The sequence below is a fragment of the Miniopterus schreibersii genome (assembly GCF_964146895.1).
Source record: "Miniopterus schreibersii genome assembly, chromosome: 8".
In the NCBI taxonomy this organism is placed as follows: Eukaryota; Metazoa; Chordata; class Mammalia; order Chiroptera; family Miniopteridae; genus Miniopterus; species Miniopterus schreibersii.
Genome location: NC_138109.1, coordinates 3125170 through 3137593, shown reverse-complemented (window position 1 = coordinate 3137593; position 12424 = coordinate 3125170). Strand labels below are relative to the sequence as shown.

General features: G+C 55.9%; 1 protein-coding gene across 2 annotated transcripts in view; it reads left to right on the top strand.

Annotated features, from left to right (window-relative positions):
- The window catches only part of TMEM51 (transmembrane protein 51), a 37866-nt gene extending 25995 nt beyond the window's left edge, over positions 1–11871 (top strand). For both annotated transcript variants that reach the window (XM_081144861.1, XM_081144860.1), the window contains exons 2-4: positions 3242–3315; positions 8000–8525; positions 10519–11871. In XM_081144861.1, the coding sequence (XP_081000987.1) occupies positions 8185–8525; positions 10519–10927 (750 nt within the window). In that variant the 5' untranslated portion in view covers positions 3242–3315; positions 8000–8184 and the 3' untranslated portion in view covers positions 10928–11871. The remainder of the gene's footprint in view (positions 1–3241; positions 3316–7999; positions 8526–10518) is intronic.
- Positions 11872–12424: the final 553 nt, after the last annotated feature.

The following is a 12424-nucleotide window of genomic DNA, read 5'->3' as shown; positions in this document are numbered from 1 at the left end:
TTTTTGGGCTCCATTGACCCTCTCTCGCATTGAACTGACGGGAGAAATAAAACTTATCTGTGCTTTACAACCTGAGTGTTTCCAAAGTCCAGGCACAGGCTGGCCCCGCCGGACCACAGGAAACTCTACCTCAAGTGGCAGTGGCACTCAATACTTGTTGAGGCGGCCCCCTTGGACCTGTGTCCTTGTACAGGACCTTAGGTCCTCAACCAGGAATTCACAGCCGTGCTCTCCGAAGCCCATCGGCCGGGCCTGGGGGGCTGCAGCGCCCTCTGAATGCAGCGCTGGGGGGCGGGCTCCTCGGTGCTGACCCAGGCCGGTGGCTGACGGTAACCTGGGGACTCAGAATCGAGGTGCCATGAGCGAGAGGGGACCTATTGCCAGACCCCACTGATACGGCTCCCGTCAGAGAAAATAAATCCGCCTGAACCGTGCATCCTTCATTTCTTACGGGAAATTCAGCTCCGTTATAATCCCATGGGACCACCTTCGGTATACGGCCTGTCACTGCCGGAAACCTTGCTGTGTGGCCCGGGACTGGCCGGTTCCTTTCCCTTCGGCCCTCCGGCCCGGGCAGCCCGCCTGCCCCTCCCTGCCTTTATGACTCATTCGCACAGTGCCCGCATTTTTCCCGAGTGCGCAGCCTACGAGAACCTGTTCTGATAGAGCAGGAACCGGACACCCTTTGACCTTGGCCCTCGGGCTGTGGCCTGAAGCCGCCTGACTGGACCGGAGCAGCGCGCCCCCCCCCCCGCCCCCCACCACATTCCCACTGCACGGAGCTGGAACTTGGTGACCAAGGTGATTGTGGCTGAAACTTGGCCGAGAGGGCCCCTCTGAATCCCTCCTTTGTTGCTGGGGATGCAGCTCGCCCGGTCCCCGTGAATGGAGTGGGGATGCCTTTCCCGATTCTGCCGCTTGGCAGGAGGAGGCCGGGCGCAGGGAGAATGGAGCCTCTTTGTCGTGGGGGCTGGCCACATCGCCGGACATCCCCGACGGCCGAGATCTCCTCCCCCCATGCTCCTGGGACTGTCTTCCAGGGCCACAGGGCAGAGCTCGGGGGCCATGGGAGGTCTAGATCCCACCCCTGGTTTCTCAACCATGTTCTATAGAATTTGGGGATGCGGTGAGAAGGGGGCGAGGGAAGGCTTGACTGTCTGCACTGGGGGACCTGCGTGTGCTCTCTTTCAGCCCTGCTTTCTCTGGTTGGATTTTATTTAAATCCTCACCTTTCTATTAGGGTCATAGAGGCTCCAGTCCAGGTGCGGACAGGCAGTGAGGAGCCACTCGGGGCTCAGCCGGCTGGAGCTGTGACTACCTTCCCCAGAACACTGCCCCCGCCCCCCCCGCCCCCCCAATCCTTGCTGGCTCTGATCGGCCAGAGCTGGGCCTGGGAGCAAACATAGCAGCTGCCCAGAGATCGGAGCGGGCTCAGAGCTGTCACACTCCTGCTGACTTCTACCCGGGGAGGTGCGGGAACCGCTGAAACCTCAGACCCCACCAGGGAGTAGTGGCAGAGTCACCTTCTCGGGTGAGAATGGAAATCACATTTAATCTGGGCACCTTGCCCATGTTGCCGGGAAATCATTTGCATACGATTTGATTTCAGTATCCAGGTGCTCCTGAAAATTAACTCCGTCCACTCCTCTCCCCCTCAGTGCCGGCCTTGACCTGAGAATGTCCCCCAGTTCACACGGGACTTGAGTTCAACTTTTTAACTCTCCAGATATTTCCTTCCTTCCTTCCTTCCTTCCTTCCTTCCTTCCTTCCTTCCATCCATCCATCTCTCTCTTCCTCTCTCTCTCTCTTTCTGTTTACAGACAGTTATTAGGTAGCTGTTACGTTCCCACCCACGGTGCCAGGTACTGGGCATCCAGAGATGAAGACAAGGGCTTTCTTTCAGGGAGTTCACACCCCAGCAGGGAAGACGGGAGCCAACAAGAAAACAAAGCTAGACTATGTCGATTGTGAGGTGATGCCATCCACCCAGGGGAAGGAAGCTGGGCGAGGGAGCGGGCATTTTTTTGTAGTGGCCAAGGAATGCCTTGCTGAGGAGGTGGCATTTGAGCCGAGAGACAGAGGAGTAAAGAAGTAGCCGAACAAAAGAGACAGGTGGAAACAGCGCTTCGGGCAGCAGGAACAGCGGGTGCAAAGGCCCTGAGGCGGGACGTGCTTGGCGTGACTGAGAAACAGAACAGAGGCCGCCGAGGGCTGGCGAGCGGAGAGATGAGCTGCGAGAGAGGCAGGAGCCCAGTCCGGTGTGGTGGGAGGCGAAGACCGTGGCAGAGGACTTTGGATTTTATGCTGAGAAATGGGAAGACATGGATGGGCTTTTGGAAAACTCTGTTACAAAAGAATTTACATGACAGATACGCGAAGTTTAGGGAGCAGTAGGTCAAAATCCATGTACCCGTCGTATTTCCCTCCCTAGCACCATTTCTCATTCCTCCAGGGAGGTTGCTATTATCCCGAATTTTACTTTATAATCTTTACATTTCTTCCCAATATTACAAAAATCGACCAATGCGTTGTTTGGGTTTGCCTGGTGTTGAACTTCATATTAGTGGAATCTTGCCGGGTGTGTGCTTCTGCGATTTCCTTTTCTGTTCGACGTCGCGCGTGTGAGAATGGTCCCGGCTGGCGCCTGTAACTGCAGTCTGTTCCTTTTCACTGCTGCGTAGTACTCCCCCGGATGTCACTTGTCATGGCTTAACCTTTCTCCTAGGACACGACCTTATTTGATTTTTTAATGTTGGACCGACCCTACACTTTGGGGATAAATGCAACTTCATGTGATGTATTCTCTTTTTAAAAAAACATTGTTGGGTCTGTTTGCTGAGATTTTGTTTAGGATTTTTGTTTCTCTGCTGGCGGGTCAGATTGGCCTCCCATTTCCCTTTCTTGCCTCGCCTCTTTGGTTGCGGGATCCAGGTTACACACTCCGAATCAGGTGACCCGGGGGAGGGCGTGTTTCCTCCCCTTGCACTCTCCGGAGCACTCGGGTGAGACGGATGAAACCATGGGAGGGTTTGGTAAACGTAGCTGCCATGCCCTTCTGCAGCCCCGCTTCTTTGGTGCAGACCCTCGGCTTCTTTCGGTTGAGCCGTCCTTGCCTGGACCGCCACCCAAACCCAGGCCCGAACCCCCAGCAAAACACAGAAAGCACGCGTGTCCCGCATGAGCACCTCGCAGCGGGACGCTCGCAGCTTGCTTAGAGCTCCGTGTCTCTGGTTTTTCACAGGTGGGTCCTTGACGCAGGATCTGAGCATGAAGAGTAGTTTCCAGGCCTTTCTCGAGCCCCCCAGGTAACAAAAGGTAAGTGCCTCTCTTAACTGGTTAAAGATTTTTCTTGAAAACTCAGACACTGGATCAACTCACTTAGCCCTTAAGACCATGAGGCATGAAGGGCCCGACTCCAGGGTCCAGAGGGGAGTCTGGCCGAGCTGGGGTCCCTTGGGGTCCTAAAATAGACCAAGGCGGCTCTGCTTCAGGAACACGTTGGGAGCTATGTCGTCTAAATCCCCTAAGCACAAAATTAGCTTCTTTCCATATATTTCAAGGGGAAAGAGCACCATCCTAAATATAACACGGTCAACAAGCCAGAAACAAGATGAACGGCCACCAGCTGCACCTCGGGGAGCTGGGTTTTCAGGTCCCCCCGGGAAGCCGGCGGGATCCGGGTCCCCAGAGGGCGGCGGAATCTACCAGCAACTTTACGCCACCGCTGGACACGGAGCCCTGCCGTGAACCCCCAAAACAAAATCCCTTATTTCATTTTCTTTTTCTAAAAGCAACACATGTGCATTTCTCTGTTTTCTAATTCTCATTTTCCCCATAAGACAAAGAAAGGAAAAAAATCGATCTAATCCCATCACACAGAGAAAATAACTATTAACATCACGGTATGTGTAATTCGAGTGCTTTGCAATGGACTGTGATACATTAAACAGTGTTTCGTAACCTCTCTTTCCCTTGTCCCCTAAGGACTCTATTTTATAAACGCCCTTTTTGTAATGCTCCCCCATCCTCACGCATGAACTTTATTTTCTTTTTAAAAAATATGTTTTTATTGATTTTTTTAGAGAGAGAGGAAGGCAGAGAGAGAGAGAGAGAAACACCCATCGGTTGCCTCCCATACGCTCCCTGACCGGGGACTGAACTGCAATCTAGGCATGTGCCCTGACCAGGAATCGGGACAATGCTCCAACCAACTGAGCTGCACCAGCCAGGGCCCCATGAAATGTTTTTTGCTGTTGTTGTTGTTTTGAAACATATCTTTATTGATTTCAGAGAGAGGAAAGGAGGGGGAGAGAGAGAGAGAGAGAAACATCAATGATGAGAGAGTCATTGATCGAGCCCGCAACCCAGGCATGTGCCCTGACCGGGAATCGAACCCCGATCTCCTGGATCCTAGGTCGACGCTCAGCCTCTGGGCTACTCCTGGCCGGGCCCCATGAAATGTTAATAGCACAGAGATACTGTCTGTTTATGGACTGTGGAGGCCACAGACCACTCTGATATCTAAGATTATTACACCATCCCCAGGAACCAAGCTTTTCCTCTGGTGGGTGATCCCACCCCATTCAGAATGCAGGCTTTATATAATATTTAATCACAAACCCTTCTGTAAGAACTTACTCTGTGCTGGTCACACCCCATTCCAGGTGCTTTTCCTTGTCATGACTCCCCTCTGAGGTGAGGGCTAGAGAGCTTTCTCTCTGTTTTACAGTTGTGGAAATTGAGGCACAGAGAGGTTAAGTAACTTGCCCAAGGTCACACAGCTAGGAAGATACAGAGAGAGGATCTGAGCACAGGCAGCTTGGCTCCAGAACTCACACTTAACCACCAGGCTCTGTTGCCTTGCAACAACACATTCTGATTGTAAAAAAAACTCAAAATACAGAAATAGGGAGTAAAAAGGACACACCCAAGGCCCCTCCCTCCCCAGAAGCAATCATTATTATAAATTAGGAATGTGCCCCTCATCTGGGATTTTTATACACGTTTATATATATGAAAATATATTGTCTCTGTTGTATTTTAACATGAGTAGGATCATCCAGTCTTTTTTCTTATATATTCAAATATACATGTCTGTGTATAGAATTTTTAAATTAGTATCACACTGAGCATACTATTATTTTAACCTTGCTGTTTGACTTTAAAATATATCACTAGCTGCCTTGAGACCATAATTTAATAAGTGCCTAGACCATATTTTTTGGAACCACATTCAGACTATTGGCTGTTTAAGTAGTTTCTAGCTTCTTGCTACCATAAAGCTTTGATGAATATCCCTGCCTCGCACATAACTTATAGAAGTTGGAATTACAGAACCAGAGGCTGTAAACGCTGTTGAAACTTCTGATCCATAAATGCCAGAATTTGCCATCCAGAAACACTGTCGGAAGTTGCCCGCCCCAACAGCCTCACCCGCCCTGGGTGTTATGGTCTATTTTCAATCATTGACCGTTGAACAGGCCTAGGATGTGTGGATCCTGACGTTTTCATCTCTGCCCACGACTCTCATCCGGGGCCTGGAGGCAGCGCTTGGATGGAGAATTAACGAGGGGGCAGTGGTTAAAGTGGCCCCAGTCACTGCTTTAATAAACACACCGTCAGCCCCAGCCGGGGGCTCAGTGGTGAGAGCCTTGCCCCGCAGACTGAAGGGTCCCGGGTTTGATTCTGGTGAAGGGCACATACCTCTGTTGCAGGCTTGATCCCTGGCCCCAGTCAGGTGTGTATGGGAGGCGACCAATCGATGCGTCTCTCTCACATCGATGTTCCCCCCCCCACACACTCTCTGAAAAGCAATGGAAAAAAAATATCCTCAGGTGAAGATTAAAAAATATATATTTTTTAAACACACCATCAGCCGCCCAGGTAGAAGGCCTACCTGCCGGGGCCTTAGCAGGTGCTCAGTACGTGGCTTTTTCATCTCCCGCTTCCAGCATAAGCCTCAGGCTGCACCCGTCCACCCCTGAGCCCTCCGCCTCTGGCCTTGTCTCAGATCCCTTTGGCAGAACCCAGGGCTGCTGACCCCCTTGTCCTTCCCTTCGCTGGCCGTGAGTGATATAGATACTGTGGGAAACCAATGCTCTGTGCTTATGGGAGACTGTTCCCAGCTGGTCCCACTCCAGCTGCCTGCAGCGGGATCCCTGTGCCCTGCATGGCACACACATGCACAAGTGTGCACATACACACATAACAGGTTCACACACCCGTGCATATGCACACATGTACACACATGCATGCCCGTGCACACGCAATGTAGTGTGTTCAGGGTGAAGGCCCTGTTCCGTCAGTGGGACCTCTGTCTTGCAGAGACTTCCCATACGCCCTCCAGCCCAGCCTAGGACACTGGCCGCCTCACCGCACGGTTCCTGAGCTTTCTTCCCACTTTATTGTTACTCCTTGTGGACGGTTCTGCCTCTGGCCTGGAAGCCCCCTAACCCTTAACTCGCTTGCCCCGGTTCCTCTAGTGCCTGTAACGCTGCTTAGCAGGTGCACTCGAAATACACTGAGGGGGGAAAGGGAACAGACGTCAAGCTGAGAAAGGATATTATCCCAAATATTTTTAGAGTATTTTTAACAAAGTGGTCGGTTTCGGATGCAGGCCCTTGTTTAATGAGAAAACATCTCTGAGGTGTTGGGTTGCAAGCGGCCTGGTTCGCCGTCCCTTTGGGAGGGTCGGAAAGAATGCAGAGCTGCAAAGCGGGCCTTGCCCATCGGAACATCTGCGGGTTTGCTGGTTTGCGGGGGCTGCTGCCCTCCCTGGAGTAACGTACTGAGGGTGGTCATCAGGGCGTGTTGCCGGCCCGCCCCCCGTGGCCCCTGGGAGTGTTCAGGTGACTCACCCACGTGGCTCACTCGCCCGGCCAGCCCATGACCATGGGATCCCAGGACGGCTGGCGGCTCCCTTTAGCAAGAGGCCTCTGAGCTGCTTCTAGGAAAGAGGGCTTTTCTGCCAGGGGGCACCGCAGCTGAGATGAGGGCTGTGCAAGCTTCTGTCCCTTTAACTGCATGTGGCTGAAGCGATGCGTCCCTCTCAGGCCGGCTTCATGTGGCCTCCGTTCATTTCATTCACATGATTCAGCAAACGGTTGCTGAGGCCCTGCTGTGTTCCGGGCCCAGGCGCGAGGAAGACACGGCCACAGGGAGAGAGCCTTGCGCAGCAGTTGCTGGGGTCTCGTGGGAACACGCAGAAGGGGCAGCTGAGCTGGGTAATCCCAGAGCTGCAGAAATGCTGGAAGTGGGTGTGCAAAGAGGGGTGAGGGGAGAGGTGGGTGGGAGAGGCAGGACCCGGGCAGGTCAGCCTGGATTGCCCTGGCCGGTGTGGCTTGGTGGTTAGAGCGCCATCCTTTGCCCTGGAGGGTCTTGGATTCGATTTCTGGTCAAGGGCATGTACCTGGGTTGCAGGTCTGATCCCTGCCCCCAGTCTAGGTGCGTGTGGGAGGCAACCAATCGATGTGTCTCTGTTGTCACGTCGATGTTTCTGTCTGTCTTTCTCCCCCCCTTCCCCCCTCCCTGAAAAAAAAAAATCAATGGAAAAAATATCCTCACTCCTTGGGGGAGGATTGGAAAAAAAAAATAGACCCTGAATTTTCAGCTGCAAGAGATGGGGAGCCATTGGGCTGGGGAAGACCGCCATTGGCTGTCCGCACTGGGTCATGCTGACGGATGCCCGTCGCCCAGACGATTCTGTTATGGTTATTGATCAGGGCTCACGAGCGCCACCGTTCACACTCCTCCCGCACCCAGTGAGGTCCGAGGCTTGGCTGCGCTTCCTTAAATTCCGCAGAATGTTTTAAGGACCCGGAGCCCTGACCTCCCGGCCTCCCGCAGGGAGAGGCCTGGCTTTCCCTTTTCGGGTGGCGCAGGCGGCCAGGGGGCCGCGTCAGGCGCGTGGAATGCGGAGCCGGGGCGGGCTCGGTGCCGCCCCCGAGCCCCTCGGGAGTGGGAACTCACGTCCCCTCCTCCCTCTCTGCTTTCCTTTCAGACCTCCTGGCCCGCAGCTGTCCACGCGGGATGCCCCGCGCGCGCCCGAGAGCCCCGCCGCTGTTTCCTTAGTGTGGCGCCGGGCATCCCGGGCGGGGCGTTCGGGGCTTTCTCCCGGGCGGCGGCGGCGGCCGTCGGTTGATTTTCTTTTGTGGAACCAGGCCGTGCCCTGCTCCCGCGGGCAGGATGGCCCAGTCCAAGGCCAACGGCTCGCACTACGCCCTCACCGCCATCGGCCTGGGCATGCTGGTCCTCGGGGTCATCATGGCCATGTGGAACCTGGTCCCCGGGTTCAGCGCCGCCGAGAAGCCGCCGGCCCAGGGGAGCAACAAGACCGAGACGAGCAGCGGCATCCTCAAGAGCAAGACGTTCTCCGTGGCCTACGTGCTGGTGGGCGCGGGCGTGGCGCTGCTGCTGCTGTCCATCTGCCTGAGCATCCGCGACCGGAGGAAGCAGCGGCAGGGCGAGGAGCTGGCGCGCATCCAGCCCCTGCCCGGGCCCGCGCCGCACGCCCCGGAGGAGGACAGGTGAGCAGGTGCCCGCGGGCACGCACGCCCGCACGCAGGGGTCATGGTGAGGACGGCCCAGGACGCTCTGCCTTCCCTCTCTCCCCCGTCCCCGCTCAGGCTCCATAAAACAGCTCTTCGTCCTGCAAACCACTTTATACTTCCACGCCAGAGCCTCCCAGGGCTTGGGGGGTGAGTGGGTGGCAGGCGCGCCGAGACGTGGACACCCCCAGGGAAGCTGCACGGGGCCGGGGATGGCCCCCGCCTCCAGACCGGCTGCTCGTCCCTCTCCCCGGCCTGCCGTGCGGGTCTGCTTTGAGGGGGAACGGTTGGGACGCGGTGTTTCTGTTCGATCAGAAATGCCACAGACTCATTTAAAAGGGATAATAGTGGGGAACACGCGCTAAAGCTGACGCCCCTATTATAAAAAAGAGCCCTTGCCAGTGACTCGGCGGGGTGAGCGGGCCAGCAGGGAAGTGGACACCAGACACATGCGAGCATTTCCGAGACGTCCAGACGGTTGGTCTTTGGCCGCATTTGTCACAAAACGCAGACACGGCCAAGGGGTCGTTACCCTTGGCCTCTCGTGGGGGCCGTGATGGGCGGCCCTGGGCGGGAGGGCCCCTGGGGGCAGCGAGGCCTTGCGGAAGGACACTCGCACGGTCAGAGTCTTGCACAGTGAGAGGCAGCATTGAATGTGTGCGCCCGTCGGTTCTGTCCCTGAGGGCTCACCCCAGGGAGACGGTCACACGCGTGCAGAGGAGTCTGTGCCCCCGTGTTTGCTGCTTAGCACAGCAAAACTGGGCAACAGCCTGAGGACCGCCCGCCGGGCTGAACTGTGACATGCCCTCCGGTGACCTTCCGTGAGGTCATCGCGGAGCCGCCCTCGCCAACGTGGGACCGTATCCACCCCACGGAGAAAACGGGGTCATAACACGGCATCTTTGGTTAAGGTCCTGATCACATCAAACATTGCCGTGGGATTAGGGAAGGTTCCGGAAAGGTGGGCAGCGGGGGGTTAACAGAGTGTATCTCCGGGTGGGAGGATTTGGGGTGGTTTCGTTTTCTTCCTGTAAGTCTCTCTTTCTTATCTTTACCGTGGGAGGGAGTTGTTTTTATTTTGGAAAAATTAAACCGATTTTCTGCTAATGAAAGACAGTCATGCATCTGCTAGGAAACTTGGGAAACTGGTCAAAGAACAAAGAAGGAAGATCGGTCAGCCATGGTCAGGCCGCGCCCTGAGCTCACATGCGGCCCTGAGGGGGCAGCAGCCAGACCGAGACCAACAGCCAGGTCTCAGGAGTGGGCCCGCGGCGGGCCTGGACAGCCGCTGTTGGCATCACTCCCTGTAAATGTGTAAAAAACACCCTGATTTGGGGGGTTTTATTTCAGCAGTCCAGTGAGAGTAAGGCTGGGCACCTGGCCTGTCCTTTCAGTCTCATGGGAGATAAAAAAATCACAGAACAGTTTGAAATACATATAAGTTTTATATTCAGACTCCTTCTCTATCTGGCGACAACCCTTTTGCTTCAAGCTGGCATTTTTTTTATGCATGTTTATGTTGCCTTTGGCCACAGGGCCCGCTGGGCATCAGAATAGCCCACCTGGCATGTTGTTAAGTGCGGGACTTAAAGGCAAAGGCGGGGCGAGTCCCCAGATAACACGGGGCAGTCACGGAAAACGTGGCATTCAGTTCCCACCCTCTCACTTCCCAAAAGTCTGGCCGAGTCAGGGAGCCTCGATGTATCGGTTTTCCCATCCATAAAACGGGTGTAAATAATAGTACCTCACTCGTGGTGGTGTTAGGGAGGTGAAACGGGCTCGTACGTGTTCAGGTGCCGAGAGCCCCGCCCAGCGGACCGGTGACGCGTCGGCTTTTATGACTCGCAGGCCCATTTGTGGTTTACAAGGCTGGTGTCCGTGGGCCCGGCGCCACCAGGACTTAGAGTCCGTCTTCGCACGATTTTAAGTGACTCGAGCGCCTGCTAACCCCCCGTGTCTTATTGTCCTGCAGCCAGGAGGAAGAAGAGGAGGCCTCCTCGCGCTACTACGTCCCCAGTTACGAGGAGGTGATGAACACGAACTTCTCGGAAGCCAGGGAGCCCGACCGGAGCCCGAGGATGAGCATCTCCCTCCCCTCCTACGAGTCCTTGACGGGGCTCGACGAGACCAGCCCCACGACGACCAGGGCCGAGGTGGAGGGCGGCCTGGGGAACCCTCCCGACAGGCAGAACTCCAAGTCGGCCAAACGCGTGAAGCCGCTGAAAGTCCGGAGGATTAAATCCGAGAAACTTCACCTCAAAGACTTCAGGATCAACCTCCCGGACAAGAATGCCCCTCCGCCCTCCATCGAGCCTTTGACTCCCCCGCCCCAGTACGAGGAGGTCCGGGAGAAGGCCCCCAACGCCCGGCCCCCTGACTGACGGCCCTCTCAGGGGGCGCTCCCTCCTGTCGCCCGCCCTCCGCACCAACACACCCCAATGAAGCCACTCCAGCCGCTGGTGAGAAGCGAGGGGACAGACGCAGGCTGAGCAGCTTGGGGCGGGGGTGCGGGTTGGGGAGTCCCGTGATTCTGGGGTGACGCACGTCCACGGGACCTCGCGGAGCAGGTGCACCGGGCAGAGAAGCGGTCTCGGGTCTCGGGATGCGGTGGACCCCGTCGGGGGGCGGCCCAGGCATCTTCCCCACCGCCCTTCCTCAGCTAGGCCGTGAGGAAGCGGCCTCCCCGCCAGGAAAGGATTCCCGGCGACTGGTGCAGACTGTGGACTGTTCCGTTTCCGAAAGACGCCTCTGTCGTCTCTGCTGGGGTCCTGAACTGGGGGCGGGAAATCCGACTCAGCTTTGTAGCAAGGACACGGCCCTTCTGTTAATGAAGCCAGACCAAGGGCTGGGTGGTGATGGGTGAGGCCCGGGTGGCGCTCTCAGAGCCCGAGGGCCCAGGGCCTGACGATGCTGAAGATCGTAGTCTTAGCCTGGACGCTTGACTAGTCTCCCCCGTGTAACGGCAGGAAGGGAAGCTGGCGGGTGTTCTGTTCCTTCTAAAATGCCGTGCAGCTGAGCTTTTTATAATAAAACATTTTATATGTAGTGCATCTGGGCGCTGAATTCCTTTAGCGGCTCCTCCAGGACTGACCTGCTTAGGGAGCAAAATCAATAATAACAGCTGCCAGCCGGGCGTGGCTCAGCGGTTGAGCATCGGCCTAGGATCCGGGAGATCGCGGTTTGATTCCCGGTCAGGGCACATGCCTGGGTTTCGGGCTCGATCCCCAGTCGGGGGCGTGCAGGAGGCAGCTGATCAATGACTCTTCCTCACCACTGATGTTTCTGTCTCTCCCTTTCCCTCTCTCTGAAATCAATAAATACATTTAAAAAATAATAACAGCTGACATGTACCAAACAATGTATGCCGGGCACCTTGCTAAGCACTCCATGTACATTGTCCCATTTCACCTGTACCCATTTCGTAGGTTAGTCGTAGAGGCTCAGGTTAATTACAGGGCCCCTGCTACACTGCCAGTGAGTGGCAGGGCTGGGATTGGAAGCCAGGCGGTCTGGCTCCAGGGCCTGAGTTCTAAACACTGTGCGGCCCAACTCAATGCAAAGGGCTCTTGCAGACTTTGAATGAAGACTTGTGTTACCCAAGAGCTGAGGCTGCCCCATCAACCCACAGGCCCAACAGAAAGCTCTGGTGCTTAGCAGCTCTCTGCCTGTCTGAACATTCTTCCTACATCTCTCTCCCTGAGAGAACTGGCCCAGGAGGGAGCCCTGCACCACCTGTCGGCCCCCAGAACCGACGGGCTGTGTGATCGTGGAGGGTGGGCGAGCGTGTCCTCGGGGAGGGGACAGAGTGATTACCCGTGGAGCCCAGGAACGCGGCTCAGCTAATGAGAGATGCCCTGAGGGTAGCAGACCGCTGAGCG